The sequence below is a fragment of the Hibiscus syriacus genome, unplaced genomic scaffold, assembly GCF_006381635.1.
Source record: "Hibiscus syriacus cultivar Baekdansim isolate YM2019G1 unplaced genomic scaffold, ASM638163v2 tig00110387_pilon, whole genome shotgun sequence".
In the NCBI taxonomy this organism is placed as follows: domain Eukaryota; kingdom Viridiplantae; phylum Streptophyta; class Magnoliopsida; order Malvales; family Malvaceae; genus Hibiscus; species Hibiscus syriacus.
Window position 1 is genome coordinate 2,539,017 of NW_024062717.1, and position 16,290 is coordinate 2,555,306.

General features: G+C 31.5%; 1 protein-coding gene across 1 annotated transcript; it reads left to right on the forward strand.

Moving 5' to 3' along the window:
• The first annotated feature begins 8,819 nt into the window (after positions 1–8,819).
• Positions 8,820–11,709, forward strand: LOC120122412 (inositol-3-phosphate synthase-like). The gene is made up of 10 exons (XM_039141531.1): positions 8,820–9,022; positions 9,141–9,209; positions 9,294–9,429; positions 9,528–9,775; positions 9,866–10,092; positions 10,176–10,291; positions 10,364–10,540; positions 10,645–10,833; positions 10,972–11,034; positions 11,361–11,709. Exons 1-10 carry the CDS (start codon positions 8,835–8,837, stop codon positions 11,478–11,480), a joined length of 1,533 nt encoding a protein of 510 aa, XP_038997462.1. The 5' UTR covers positions 8,820–8,834; the 3' UTR covers positions 11,481–11,709.
• The last annotated feature ends 4,581 nt before the right edge of the window (positions 11,710–16,290 follow it).

Sequence of the window (16,290 nt, forward strand, 5' to 3'; positions counted from 1 at the left end):
AGTATTGAAAATTAAAGTGCTGGAATAATAAATAAATAAATAACAGAAATATTAAATTGCATAAATTTAAAAGTTAGGGGGTTATTTTTAATCTTTTAACCCGAACCATAAATAATGTGGGTCGTACCCCAAGGCGGGTCACCGCAAGGTCGTTGAATATTCGAATGTTAGAAAATTAGAGGGTTAGTTTGAGCAATAAAATAAAATGATAATAGGTTAGTATAAACAATAAAAATAAAAAGTTAGAATGTTAGTATGAACAATAAAAATAAAAAAAATTAGAATGTTAGTACGAACAATAAAAAAAAGTTAGAATTTTAGTACAAACAATAAAATAAAAGTTAGAATGTTAGTAAGTTAGTGATTAAATTAAAAGAAACGAAAAAAGTGTCGAAAATGAAATAAGAAAAAGAAGCAGAGATTTGATGACCATTTTATAAATATGCGACAATATTAGGGAGTCTCAACGTGATTTTCCCATTTTCTTTGATATATATATATGCATACTTTTAACCATTTTAGGTAACCCTGGCCATTTTTTCAGTTTTTTCTCTCAAACTCTCTCTTCTTCCTCTCTATTTCGCTCGTCGGCCGAACCCTTCCAAGGCCAAAAACTCGATAGGCCACCGTACATTGATGGTCAAATCTTACTTCGATGACCCAAAAATTTCTCCTTCTCTAGCCTTAAACTAAAAAGGGAAACCAAAGACCCCAAAAAAGTCCCCCAACTTTCTTTCCTTGACCGAAACTAAATAAAACCCTTCACCACGGCTTTCGATCTTCGGCCACCACCACCGATGACCGACCGACACTGAACTCAAACTAAAAACCTAAAAGCTTCCACCTTTATTTTTCCCCTAAAACAAATCTACTAAAACCAAAATGAGACCCCTAAATGACTGACTACCCTGACATTTTAGCTTCCTGGTGGTTTATGACCCTAAATGTGACACCTTTTTTAGTGATGGCTCCTATTCCGGCGAGGGAAACCCACCATTAAGGTAAAAATCTAACTTTTATTCAATCTTTGTTTTGTTATTTCGAAAACAAGAGGAAGAGAGATTGCATGCAAAAAGGTGAAAATACCTTTGAAAATAGTTGTATTCCTCTTTGAATATGGGATTTTCGATTGTATATTCTGAAAAGGTTCGAAACGGGTCCCCTTTTTACAATGTTCCTTTGGGTTTTTATAGCCCGTTTGATTTACATTGAAGAAAAAAACTTGTTTATTTTGCTTTCCTTTTTTAATCTCTTTTTTGCTTATTTCGGTTGCATGTGAGAGAGGGGGGAAGAATTAACTTTCCCCGTTGATTTGTTGGACATGCTTCATCTGAGGGCTAGGAGGAACTCTGCCCTTTTCGTACGAGGGAAGCCCTCTACCACTATCACGATAGAGGGGACAATGGTCGGGCATAGACAACGTGGCTCCACAGACTAAGTGTGGGGACCGATTGGAGCGTTGGATGGCTCAGGTGAATGTTTGGGCACCAAACGTGACGGATCTAACGGTTGAGATTACCTTGAGGTGACGACGATTGATAATGATTAGGAAGAAACTATAGCTCATTTGGGTCCTTACACGTGGATCTGCCTTGTTTTGGGCTCTTGGGTCCGATTTGTATTTGTAATGGGACTAGAAGAAAAAGAAAAAGAAAAAGGGATAATAAGTTTATATTTATTTTGTAATATTCTGTATATTCATTAATAATTATATGTAAGATAATTTTTAACCCAACCATGTATATATATAAGCATAACTCATACACACGTATATACAAACATGGACATATATTTAAATTAATTATGATTAATAACCGAAAAACAAGATATATTAAATGGTAGCTAAAACTAATACCTATGTTTAATTAAATAAAAGGGATTACATATCAACCACAAAAAAAATATAAATATATATAAAAAGTAATAATAGTAGTGATGAGTTAGTACTATTAACTAGAAATTATAATTAAAATAAAAATGAGGAAGTTAAATCGAGGCCCGGACTAAATATGGTGTGTAAATTAATAATTATAATAAAAATAAAAAAGGATAAAAACCCAGACAAAACGGATGTTTACAAACACAACATCAAACAATAAAGAAAAACAACAAACAACTTCAGTAAAACACAACAAACAAACTCAATTTTCAGAAAGCACACTGCCCTAACTAACTATAGGATCATCCACTGATACTCATTCGATAAGACGCATAGGAACAACGGTCAACTTAACTCGATACCCATGAAACAAGGGGGCAGACAACGGTTTGGTAAAGGCATGAGGCATTTGCTCATATGCTGAAATTCCATTTACCTGGAACTTTCCTGCAGCAACTTGCTCTCAAACAAAAAGCAAATCTAACTCGACATGTTTAAACTTAGAGTGCAAAATTGAATTTACAGACACAATCATCGTACTTGTATTATCACACCACAAAACAATAATACCTTCAGATTTCACATACAACTCACTCAACAAAGATTGAAGCCATATCACATCAGAAGTAGTATAAGCAACACTACGATACTTATCCTCTTCGGTCGACCGCGTAACAATTTGCTACTTGTGAGAACCCCATAAAATAGGGTTACCACAAAAGTAGATCCAGTAACCCATCGTAGAACGCCTATCATCCGAGTCACTCCCACAATTAGTATCAACAAAACATGTAATGATTAAACAACGATGAGGAGAAAATAACAAGTCAAAATAAATAGTACCCTGTAAATAATGAAGGATACGTTTGACAGCTAACAAATGAGTATCACATGACGATTACATAAACTGGCACACCCTATTGACAACAAAATTTATCTCAAGTCGAGTAATGACAATATACTGAAGAACCACAACAATACTTTAAAATTCAGTAGCATTTTCAATCAAACTCCCATCATCCAGAGACAACTTACAACTCGTGACCATAGGTGTAAGGAGACTTTTGGCATTGTCAAACCATATTTATTTAGTAAGTCAAGAATATATTTCTTTACGAAGTGATAAAGGATACCAGATTGTTTCGTTACACAATTTTGATTATATTGACAAACAATCTTTTACAAAATAGGAGAAATGACTATACGTGATCATCGACAAACCAATCAGAAAATAAATGTCGTGATGTTCTTTGTGCAAGCAGCAAAACGACTGCAAATGTATGCAAAAAACGTACCATAAGTCATAAGGATCGTGTCACAAGAACAGAGGAAAAACGTGTCACAAGAGCAGAAAAAAGTGTATCACAAGGACAAATTCTTATTCAAAATTGAAAAACACTCAAGAAAAAAACGAATTACATAGAATGGAAAAATAAGAGAACTAATAATCAGTGGCGGTGGGCAAACAACATTAAAATTAGTGATGCCGTTGATTAAACAAAAATCAAACAACAAGAGAAATACAACATAAAAATATTCTGAGAAAATTTAGATGGAAAAAAGGGAAAGAGGTCTACTTTTCATGAATTGACCAAAAAAAGTTGTACATAAATGATTTACGAAGATAATGTACTATCAATAAACTATTCGATAAACTACATATTTAATATCTAATTATCACTTATATTCTATTTTGATCAATTAACTATTTTTATTTTAAAATCATATCTAACATTATATTTTAATTTAATTTTAATCATTTTAGTCATAAGGTAATATCGTGTCATTATTAAATTTAAAAAAAATCATATCCGTAGTTTTATTAATTTTTTAATGATAAATAATAAAAATAAAATAAAATATTAAATATGATTTTAAAATAAAAATAATAGAATAATCAAAACTAAACAAATGCAATAATTGATATACTAAATATTCACCTAAATTGTTTTGTTATTGCATGTTTTCACCGCTCTTCTACAGCAAGAAAGAAAGGACTAGAACAAACCAACCACCGAAAAAGAAAGATTATATGTTTTCTGAATTTAAACACGAATGTACGCGCCATACATTCCCGGGACAAGGGGGGAACACAAGTTACCTCCATGTGATTATGATAGTCTTTTCCGAATAATATAGTATAAATATAAGATAATATATATTTAATTTTTTTTAATTATTAATAAAATATTTATATTTTATAAATATAATTGTTTGAATTCGAAATCTTTAAGGAAAATTACACCTTTTTCACTATTAGTGTCACTTAATAAATCTGATTATGATTAAAAAATTGATAAATTTAAAATAAATATAAAATAATATATGTTTAAAATTTTCTTGAAATGGGGTCATATTATATTTTTCCAAAATGAAAGCGACAACTTTTCACCCACGGACCACTCTGAAATCAATTTCCACCTCACAATTATTTCGAATGAAACTTTAGTGAAAAGGAGAGTGAGAAACAGAAAGCAAGCGGTGAATGATATAGTACTTTGCCTCCACAATTGACTCAACAATTTAGTTGGTAGAATCTCGACTGTAGTTCGACTTCGTGTCATAGATTCAATAGGTACGGATTAATGTATGAATTAGATGATATCAGTGAAAAAGAAATTATTATTATTTTTTGAAGATCTCGATTCGAGCATCATAAATATCAAATTGTGAACATTTAATACTGAGAGGTTGAGAGTTATCTTTGAAAAAAAAATAATGCCTTATGCTTACAAGATTAATAAAAAAAAGTACGGATTAATTTATTTTTAGAAAATGAATTAAAAATTAAAATTTTATAACTTAAAACTAAAATCGATAGTTGTATTACTATCTTGATTAGATTTTGGTTTGGTTCACATGATTATTATCCTAATATTTAGGATGATATGATTTTAATCACGGTTAAATATACGCCATTCTTTAAAAATTTATAATCTGAATAGTTTAAAAATTATATCAAATCATAAGTATACTATATATGTAAATTATTCTATATTTATAGAAATTCAAATAAACTAATATTTATATTATTTAAATTTTAATATGGTAACAAACTAATATCATGATCATTTATAGTTTGTTATATAAAATTTTCAAGGGAATAGAAATCGCTAGAATCAACCAAGGTAAATAAATAAACAAGTAGAGGGGGAGGGGTGGGCTATTACCATATATAAGGATGTTTAATAAGTTGAGTATCTTATAATTTATTCGAATTCGATTTGATTAATATTCAATTCAGATTGATTCGAGATTTTAGCGAGTTGAGTTGAGCAAGACTCAATTCCACTTAGTAAACTCACGAACATTTAGTTAAAAAAAATAAGATAAAATTTCTAGTGAGCTTAACGAAAAAGAGTCGACTCGAATAATAATTTTTTTAACGAGCATGAATCGAATAAAATTTTATCAAACTTAGCAAGAAATAAGTTGAGTCAAACAACAAACCTTTTAATAAACATGATTTGAATATTGCTCAACTTACAATCGATTCACATGTAACCATTATTTTAGTTCTAGAAGTAAAGGTGTAGGGCCGAAAGGAGAATGAGCAAGTACTCATGTGCATGGTTTTGGTGGTTCACATTACCACACATCAATCCCGTGGTGGATGTATTTTCATCCCCGGACTCCTGTCCAAACGACCAATATAATTCATGATCCCCACCTTTTTCAATAATGGTGCATGTTTTTCCTTTTTATCGGCAAAACATTAATTTGGTCTTCAGTCCGTCGTATCTCAATTAAATACAACTTTAATAGTAGTTATAATTTTGTTTCGATAATACTTCTAATGCTTTATGATTTTATAACATAATTGATCACTTAATTAATTTATGTTATATTTTATGATATACATTAAAAATATGTGTCCATAATTATGGATGTTATTCCAATAATAAATATTAAATGTAATATATAACTCTAATACTAATGAATATTATAGATCTAATGATAATGTACAACAAAATCTTATCTTATAAATAAAGATAGACATCAATGTAAATAAATACTCATAGATTAAAATTTTATATTGATTTGTTACTCACAATGTACAAATACATAAATAAATGGAGTAGCCGTCATATGAGCTGGTAGGGCAATGGAAAAAAAGAAGTATTTCTAAGATAAAATTAATATAAATTATAAATAAAGAGATTTTAATTTTTTTTTAAAAATAAATACAATAAAACAAATATAACATCAATACAAATTAAAAATCAATTTACAACTCTTCGAATATACAGAAAAAAAACTAAAATGATTCAATTCAACAACATTAAACACAATAATCACTCGATCAATAATCATCATTTACAATAACAATATTAAACTTGTTGAACGACGTCAACGGTTAAGGAGAATATTATTATTTTTAGGGATCTTAAGTTCGAATAGCTTTGTTTGCAAGGTGTGTGCATTACCTATGGTTAAGAAATATTATGAACATATATATTATCTTATAATCAAATCAAATTATTAAAAAAAAAATTTAGAATCTCCACGATTAAAAGAATTTTAACAAGCCACCATAAATGTAAACAAATTTTTTGTTATATCAATGCCTGTTAATTATACTGGTCACTGACCAGTTCTTCATGGATCTTGTTTACACAAATAATTTGAATTATTTAAAAAAATCAAATTATTATATTTAATTTTTTTTAAAATTATCTGTAAATAATATAATATATTAATAATATTAAAATTATGAAATAAATTATTTTTGTATAATACTTGAACAATCTAAATCCTTCCCAATCATAATAAAAAAGCATATTTTTTTAAAAAAAGTTAAAATTTACTATGTTCAAATTAATTAATCATATTCAATATTTATTATTTTACTAAGGGGCTGTTTGTTTACTTCATAATAATTAAGCGCTGAATGATTCAAATGCTGAATGATTCAGAGGCTCTGTATGAATTAACTCTGAATGTGACATGTTGTTTGATAATGGCTCTGAATCATTCAGAATGTACTTCTGTGCTGAATCATTTAGCACTGTTTTGTTGAATCAATCAACACTGAATCATTCAGAGGTGCGAAACAAACGCGCTGAATGCGTTGAATAGTTCCATTAAGAGGCAAACAAACATCCCCTAAATCAATCAATAATTTTTGTGGCGGATCTAGAAGTATTTTTTAAAGTGGACACAAATTAATTAACAACACAAATTAAAATTGTAGGATAGAAATTACCAATAAAATAGATAAATAATTGAAGAAAATTCGGATATTAGAGTATCCATCCTTGAGAAGGTGTGGATCAGCCACTGCACACTTTCCTAATTAATATCAACACTAAAAAAATTTTATATTAGAAATTCAAGATTTATTTATTTTTAATATTTAAAATTTTAATTTACCAACAATACTTTAATATCAATAGAAATGTCAACAGTATTTCTTTCAATTTCCAAGCATATTAAAAATCTTTTAAGTGCCCTTAAAGTATTAACAAATCAATAAGAAGGATAGTGGGCAGTTTCTTCATTCAACTTGTAACATTAAAAATATCTCAAAGGGGTTTGATTAATTTGATAAGTAACTTGATATCGTTTAAGTATGTTTCGAGTTTGAATAATTGTATATACATAAAATTTCCACTGGAAGGCTCTCCCACCAGAATTATGTGTGCGATCCAAATCGATCCAAATTAATCAGGATGATACTTTGGAAACGGGAAGAAAAAAAGTAATTCCATTGTAAAAGGAACATATTAGTTATAGGTGTGGGTGAATTTGTTTAAATTTAAAATTAAAAATAAGCATTTTTATAATTAAATTAGAATACTTAAAAGGGAAAAAACAAAATCAATATTTAAAAAACTAATTATCTAGTTATAGAAAATTTTGATTTTGAAAAAATTCAAATTTGATATCTCAATTGGTTAGTTTTGTTTTTGGCCAGATCTCTTGCTGGGATAGTTTAAGCATAAAAATCCAGTCAAATACAGTTAATAAATTTAAACCTGTTAACTCTCCTGATTCCAGCTGACAATTACGGGATCTTATATTTTATCGGGTAAACTACACTTTGGTATCTCAATTATCATTTTTATTTTGTTTTGATTATCCTATTATTATTTTTAAAGCTTTACTTAACATTATATTTTGATTTCATTTTGGTCACCTTCCGTTAAAAGATTATTAAACTATTGATGTGATATATTTTAATTTTTTTAATGATAACATGATATTATCTATGGTGACACATTAATATTATCGTTAATTTTTTAACAGATAATCTAAATGAAATTAAAATATAACATTAAATATGATTTTTTTAAAAAAATAGTACGATTGACTAAAGAAATAATAATAGTTGAGGAAATAAACTTTTACTCTATTTTTTCACCCAGTTTAGAATAAATTAAGTAGCTTGACGGTTAAAGTTTTTAACTGTAACTCTCTGTTTTTACTTTCCACTGTGCTCTCACATGACAAGCAAGCTCGGAACCACTTTCAGTTGAGAAGAAAATCAACGCTCAAGTCAAGCGCGTAAACAACACTAATCCCTGAGCATCAGCCAAGTCTTCCACCACCTACAATTAAAGCTCCAGTGCTTCACCCACTTCATATCTAGCGCGTCAAGACGGGTCCCACGATTCATTCAATCAATACTCGTTGCTTCGAGTACCATCCCAATGGGCAGAGAAAAAAAAAAGAATTTTTTAAAGTACATTACACGTGTCAAAAATAATTCCTTCTCACACGTACGACAGAGCAAAGTGTAAAAAACCACAACAATGGCATGGCCTACCTTCTCTGGAATCGAAACCAGAGGCATCAATAATAACATTTTAACGTGAGCCATCAACCATCGATTAAATGCCACGTGTATCGTCTCCCTAGAGGTTTCCTCTATAAATAAACCTCCTACTCCCATGCTTTGAAGCACAAAATTTTGTTTCTCTTAGGATTCATCTCAGTTCTGTTTTTGGCAAAAATGTTCATCGAGAGTTTTAAGGTTGAGAGTCCAAATGTGAAGTACACAGACTCCGAAATTCAGTCTGTTTACAACTATGAAACTACCGAGCTTGTTCATGAGAACAGGAACGGGACCTATCAATGGGTTGTCAAACCCAAGACTGTGAAATATGAATTCAAGACCGATATCCATGTCCCTAAACTAGGGTTAGAATCATCATTTTTGGCTGGATTTTGTTTTCCTTTTGTCTGGGTTTGTTTTAGAATTTTGTTTTCCTTTTGTCTGGGTTTATTTTAGAATTTTGTTTTACTTTTAATGTTGTAGGGTTATGCTTGTGGGATGGGGAGGAAACAATGGTTCAACCCTCACCGGTGGTGTTATAGCTAACAAAGAGTGAGTCATGTTTTGATTGATTGATTGATCCTTTTCTCCCTCTGTCTGTTGTTTTTTGAGATACGGGTTAATGGATATTCTCAGGGGTATCTCCTGGGCCACCAAGGACAAGGTGCAGCAAGCTAACTACTTTGGTTCATTGACTCAAGCATCGACGATCCGTGTTGGATCTTACAATGGGGAGGAGATTTATGCTCCATTTACGAGCCTTCTCCCTATGGTATATAAAAAATATGAACTGAGATCTTGTTTTAATCTGGGAATTTTAATGGTACAGATGCAAAAATATACGAATAATCCCTTAAAAAATAAATACAGGTGAAACCAGAGGATATTGTGTTTGGAGGATGGGACATAAGTGACATGAACCTGGCTGATGCAATGGCTAGGGCCAAGGTCTTCGACATTGATCTTCAGAAGCAGTTGAGACCCTACTTGGAATCAATGGTCCCACTCCCTGGAATCTACGACCCTGATTTCATTGCTGCCAATCAAGGTGAACGAGCCAATAATGTCATCAAGGGGACCAAGAAAGAACAGGTTCAGCAGATCATCAAAGACATCAGGTACAATCAAGTTTAACATCCAAATTGTGTTTTTTGTTGGGATGAAATGAAAGAGTAACTGACATTTTTCACCTTGCTTGTGTTAATCAGGGAGTTCAAGGAGAAGAACAAGGTGGACAGGGTTGTCCTGCTCTGGACTGCAAACACCGAGAGGTACAGCAATGTCATCGTGGGGCTAAATGACACCACGGAGAGCCTCTTGGCTTCTTTGGAGAGGAATGAACCTGAGATTTCTCCTTCCACTTTGTACGCCATCGCTTGTATTCTTGAAAATGTTCCCTTCATCAATGGAAGCCCACAGAACACCTTTGTTCCAGGTTCTTAATTCAGCTTAACTATCTTTCATGTAATGATTAGTATATGTAATAAACCTCTGGAAGTGACTGTTGTTTGTATTCAGGGTTGATTGATTTGGCTATCCAGAGGAACTGTCTGATTGGAGGAGATGACTTTAAAAGTGGCCAAACCAAGATGAAATCTGTCCTCGTGGATTTCCTAGTCGGGGCTGGTATCAAGGTACAAATCTTTCTACTTTATGGTACTATCACCATAATTTTTATACTAATCAAATTGTATAAAAATTGACAGCCAACATCAATAGTGAGCTACAACCATCTGGGAAATAACGATGGCATGAATCTGTCGGCTCCTCAAACGTTCCGTTCCAAGGAGATCTCAAAGAGCAATGTGGTCGATGACATGGTCTCGAGCAACGGAATCCTCTATGAGCCTGGAGAACATCCTGATCATGTTGTGGTCATCAAGGTAAATAATTTTTACCCATCTTAGTCTGTTTAGGCGCGTGTAACATAAAAGTTTCCTCTGATTGGTCTTTAAATGGTGTACTTTGTCTTCCTTGTGTGTTGTAGTATGTCCCATATGTGGGAGATAGCAAGAGAGCCATGGATGAGTACACATCAGAGATATTCATGGGAGGCAAAAACACCATTGTGTTGCACAACACCTGCGAGGACTCCCTATTGGCTGCTCCAATCATCCTAGATTTGGTTCTCCTTGCCGAACTCAGCACCAGGATCCAGCTCAAGGCCGAGGGAGAGGTGTAATAAACATAAAGCTCCACACATGGACTCTTAAGAACTATGATTTCATTAACTTTGTTTGTGGGGTTTTCTGGTTTGAGTTTGACCATAAGGCTTTTTAATGCAAAAATATTGATATGAACTTCGATTTTGCAGGGCAAGTTTCACTCTTTCCATCCTGTGGCTACTATCCTCAGTTACCTTACCAAGGCCCCACTTGTGAGTCCAAAGAATCCCTTTGTCTTTTTCTATAACTTTGGCCAACTAAATACCACACTTAATGGTTTTTATGCTGCCTCTTTCGGAGGTATTTCATGTGACCATCAATGGTTTTGTGTAAAAGCTGCTTTGTGTATTTCACATGATGCATCTGGTGAGAGAGGACAAATTTGAGTTAAAAGTTTGTGAACTTAATGTCAGAACTTTAGTTCAAGAATATGAACAGAATCATGGGAGTGAAATGAATAACAAGTCAGGTGATTTATGAAGAAATTACTGCATACATATGAATAGGATCTAATAAAAGATGGTTTTGGCAAAAACAGGTTCCACCAGGCACACCGGTGGTGAACGCACTGTCGAAGCAGCGTGCAATGCTGGAGAACATACTGAGGGCTTGCATTGGCTTGGCCCCTGAAAACAACATGATTTTGGAATACAAGTGAAGGAAGTTGAGATAAAAGTGGAACAATGTTTGGTTCATAGAAGTTTGGGACCATCTTCCCATTATCTTTCCCATTCATAAAAGATGTTATTTATGTTTATCACAGATTGTAATGGTTGTATGATGGTTTATGCTGCTTCTTTCCACCCCCCTCTTTTCATTTTAGTTCGAGATAGAGCTCATGCTTTTAGCTTGTTCTTGAACCAAGAACCTCTTTTGTGGAAATAGATCTGAAACTTTATAAATGTGTTTCATCTCATAAACTAATCTTCCGTTCTAAATGGTTTTGATTAATTAATGCACACATATCAGAGAAGGCCAAGTATTTTTAGCCAAAAATGAAAAGGCAATCCTTTGAACATGGTTCCCTGCCTTTCACACCATTCCACAGCGCCAGACACGTGGTGAGTGAGCCCTTAAGACAATGGTACCACTTATCAATCAGTGTAGGATTAGTGGTACCATAAACATCTTACCCTTAAAATCTCCCAGCCAACAGTTGGATGCTTTTGGGAGTTTACCCCATCAAAGTTATGTCTACATTAGCAAAGAGGTAGTTGAATGAATGGTCATTTGTAGGGTTGGTGGGTTTTTATACAGGTGGCAACTGTGTTTTGTTTTCTGCAACTGTAGTAAGCCATGGGTATGAGTGTTGATGCACCAGCATGATAAGGTTGATGTTGTTTGGACCACTCAAACTAGAATTTGGGTCCCTCGAATCTATAAGAGATTCGAAGCGTTTTAATGGGACTTTCTGAATCAATGGGTAATCAACTCGCACTGATTAGAGCTTGGACCATTATTTTCTACGAAATAGTTAAGAAATAGACTAAAAATGGTAAAAATTAAATATTATTTTTTTTCTTAAAAGATTTGAGTTTAAATAATTACATTTGACGATGTATGTATATTATCAATAGATTAAAAAAACTTCTGAATAAATATTACTTTATAACCACGTCAGATTATTTAATAAAAAAAATACTCCATGTGTTAAGTTGAGACCCAATTTTAAAGGCGTTTATGTGTTGGGTCGAATTGAAGCTTATTTATACAAATAATTAAAGTTCAATTGTAATCCATAAATATTATCCTTTTAGCTTTAAAAATAATGAAATATAATTTATATTAATATATGTATTTATAGTTAAATTTAAATAAATAAATATTTCAATTATTTTGTTTGTTTAATTAGACTAGGCCGGGTTGATTGTGAAACAAAAATCTAAACTCAAAGTTCAGGTTCAATTGGGCCGAGCTACTCGAACAAGTCTTTCATTCTAAAAATTTTCTAGGCTCACACAGCGCAATTAACCCATTTTTGTTTAAAATAATAGTAAAATATTTTTAAAAATTATAATTTTATATTAATACCTATTTTATGTAGAAACTAAATCGGAATGAATATATCTGTAATTATTTAAATTACATGAAGGCCAAGAAAAATCTTTCCCATTAGGCTATCCGGCCCATGAACAAATGTACCTGATTCTATAAAAAAAAATTATCATATCTAGTCTGTCTCATGAACAGATTTATCGAGTTCCAAACAATTTTCTTAGCTCGTACCAACCCAATCTGACCAAATAATCAATCTTTATTTGAAAAATAATAAAATAAAATTTTATATTAATATTCATATACATTTATAATTATATATAAATAAATTATATTGTTTAATTATTAAAATATTTTATAATTATAATATGCACCACTGGCGAGTGGTGGTTGGCACGAGGGAAAATCCATCGAACTCTTGGTTTAGAAAAGAGGTTTTGAGTGGAAAAACAGAAAGAATGTGTGTGTGTGTTTTAAATAAGTTTTTTAAGTGTAAAAATGTTTTTAGTTTGGTTAATATCATCCAACATCTTAAATATTTGTAAAACTAAAATAGTTTTAAACTATGTAAATGGATCTTAATAGAGACGAAAACATGAATTTATGTTAGGGGATGTGAACTTAAGAAATTATGTTAGAAATTTAGGGGTAAGAAATTATAAAATGTAAGGGTGCAAAATTAGATAATTAATAGAAAATACAAAGAAAATACGTAAAATATAAGAGAATTTAATTTTTTTTTTGTGTACATATATATATATATATATATATATATATATATATATATATATATATATATTTGTTTATGAGTTGCTTTGTTAAAATTGGGTTAGCCAGATATGCCTGTTTATAAGCAAAGAATTTCCTTGTTTACTAAATCATATATGAGAGATGCTACAGAGGTGACCATGTTCTAAGTCAGATTATGCTTAAACCACCTTCTGTTTGTTCAAAATGTAATATTCTAATGTTGCTTTAAGTTGTCTTTCTTTTAGCTCGTTAACAACTAAATTAATAAGCAAAACAGAGCTGACCATGTTGCTTTAAGGAGTTGTGTGAAGGTGAAAACAACAATGATGGTTAACGGAGATGAGAGATGCTGGGACGAGGATAAGGTTGATGAAGGCAGCTGGGATTTTAGTCATTTGGTGTTTGAGGATTAAATCAATAGAATTTGTAAATGTGGATGTTAGATTTGTGAAGTTTATAATTGGGACCATATTGATAAAATAGGTAAATATTGTTGACTAAAATTATCATTATACCAATTGAAAACGATTGCTTTTAGTTTAACAATCAAAATAAAAGCATGCTAATAGTTAGATTACCATTTGTGTTGTTTACTTTTTTTTACAATGCGTAAAATACTCGTAATCCTAAACTATTATATAAAAGATAATTATCTTTTAAGTGTACTTGAATTTATGACATTTTGAATGTTTAATATAACAATGATATTAAAATCTATTCAGTGTGTCAGTGGTTAAAAGGAGTTATATTCTTCTTTAAGGTCTTAAATTTAAAAAATTACGTCTGCAAGTTTTATGTATTATCGATAATTAAGAAAAATCTTAAACATATACTAAATTTTAATCACTTTAGACTATCTAAAAATATTAATTATGTTCAATAAATAAAATAAGCATAAATGTTAATACGCATGTTAATATTAATTGAAGTAATATTAAAAGCAAAAGATATAAATCAATGAATTGTGTTTTTTTGAATTTTTTTTTAAAAATTAACCGAAAAACATCCGAAAACTAGCAATCAAATAATACATATTTGATATTTACAAACACCAATTAAACAACATAAAATAAATTGAGAGGAGGATAATTTCATTTGACCAGTTGGTCAAGCAATTCATATTTATCCCCTCTTATTCCTTTAAATTATGAATTCGAGATCTATTAGGAGTACTTCCCTTCATTTCTCTAAAATTCTCCATTCTTTTCCCATAAGTAGGATCATGATGAGACTAAAGGTTTTTTACATGGGAAATAATATAATATACGAGAAGAGAGTATTATATGTAAGAGTAGTTCTGCGGTACAACCTAAGATGTTATATTCTTCGTAACATTTTTGATTGAATCTAAAATATTATACTTTTTGATAATATATTCGATTATGTCTATTTTTGTCGTTTTTAACCCTAAATTATGATACTTTTTCTAGACTTTCCCTTATATGTAAAGTGAGAAAATATTGTTATTAGTCAACTGACGATAAACACATGGCGTTGACCAAGCAAGAACACGCGGACCCAGATGCTGATGTGACGTGTCCAGGTCATGATAGATGATGGCATGGCACTACTATGTCAGATTTTTAAATAAAATTAAAATATTATTCTTAATATTTATATATTTTTATTTAATATTTTTGTCAAATAAGATGATGACACGTGTTAACACCATATTGGTTTAAATTTAAACCAAACAAAACATACTTTTGTGAGAAGTTGAACCTGGGCCAACATGCTTTGTCACACCCCCAAAATAGGGCCTAAAATTCTCTTAAATTTTTTTGAGGATTAAATTGAATTTTAATTAAAATTCGGGGACCAAAGTTAAATTTTTATTAAATTTGGATCTGAGCTTTTTGTCAAGAAGAAAGATGAGACATTGAGACTCTGTATTGATTATAGGAATCTGAACAAGCTCACGGTTAAAACACATATCATATGCCTAGGATCGATGATTTGTTTGACTAATTTCGAGGGGCTTCTATATTTTCGAAGATAGACTTGAGGTCTGGTTATTACCAACTCAAGGTGAAAGATTCTGATGTCCGAAAAACTGCTTTTCGTACTCGGTATGGGCATTACGAGTTTTTAGTGATGTCATTTGGGTTAACTAATGCCCCTGCTGCTTTTATAGATTTGATGAATCGAGTGTTTCGACCCTATCTGGACCAGTTTGTGGTTGTATTTATTGATGACATATTGGTGTATTCTCTAACTGAAGAAGAACATGATGAGCATTTAAGGATTGTTCGGCAGACTCTAAGGGAAAATAAGTTATATGTCAAGTTGAGAAAGTGTGAGTTCTGGCTTAGCAAAGTGACTTTTCTTGGACATATCGTTTCTGCTAAGGATATCCGGGTGGATTTGAGTAAAATGGAGGCTATTATGAACTAGAAACAACCCAAGAACGTCTCAAAGATCCGTAGTTTCTTGGGTTTAGCTGGTTATATCGTCATTGCATTGAGAGATTCTCCATTACTGCAGGTCCTTTAACAAAACTGTTAAGGAAAGATGTTCCATTTTTCTGGTCTGAGAACCAACAAGCTAGCTGTTGAGATTTGCGGAAGCTTGAATTGACAACCGAAAGAGTTGCAAGGGGGTGAATTGGTAATAATGCATCTAGGGAGTAAGGAGGTAAAAGATATAAAAAAATTGGCATAAGGATTAATAGTGGTTCGACTTATCAACCAAGTCTACCTCCGCTACCTAAGCTCTTCACTTAG

Coding starts and splice junctions, on each gene's coding strand:
- LOC120122412 (XM_039141531.1), top strand. CDS start 8,835: ATGTTCATCGAGAGTTTTAAGGTTGAGAGTCCAAATGTGAAGTACACA. Junction 9,430..9,527: donor TTACGAGCCTTCTCCCTATG/GTATATAAAAAA, acceptor AAATAAATACAG/GTGAAACCAGAGGATATTGT. Junction 11,035..11,360: donor ACCTTACCAAGGCCCCACTT/GTGAGTCCAAAG, acceptor TGGCAAAAACAG/GTTCCACCAGGCACACCGGT.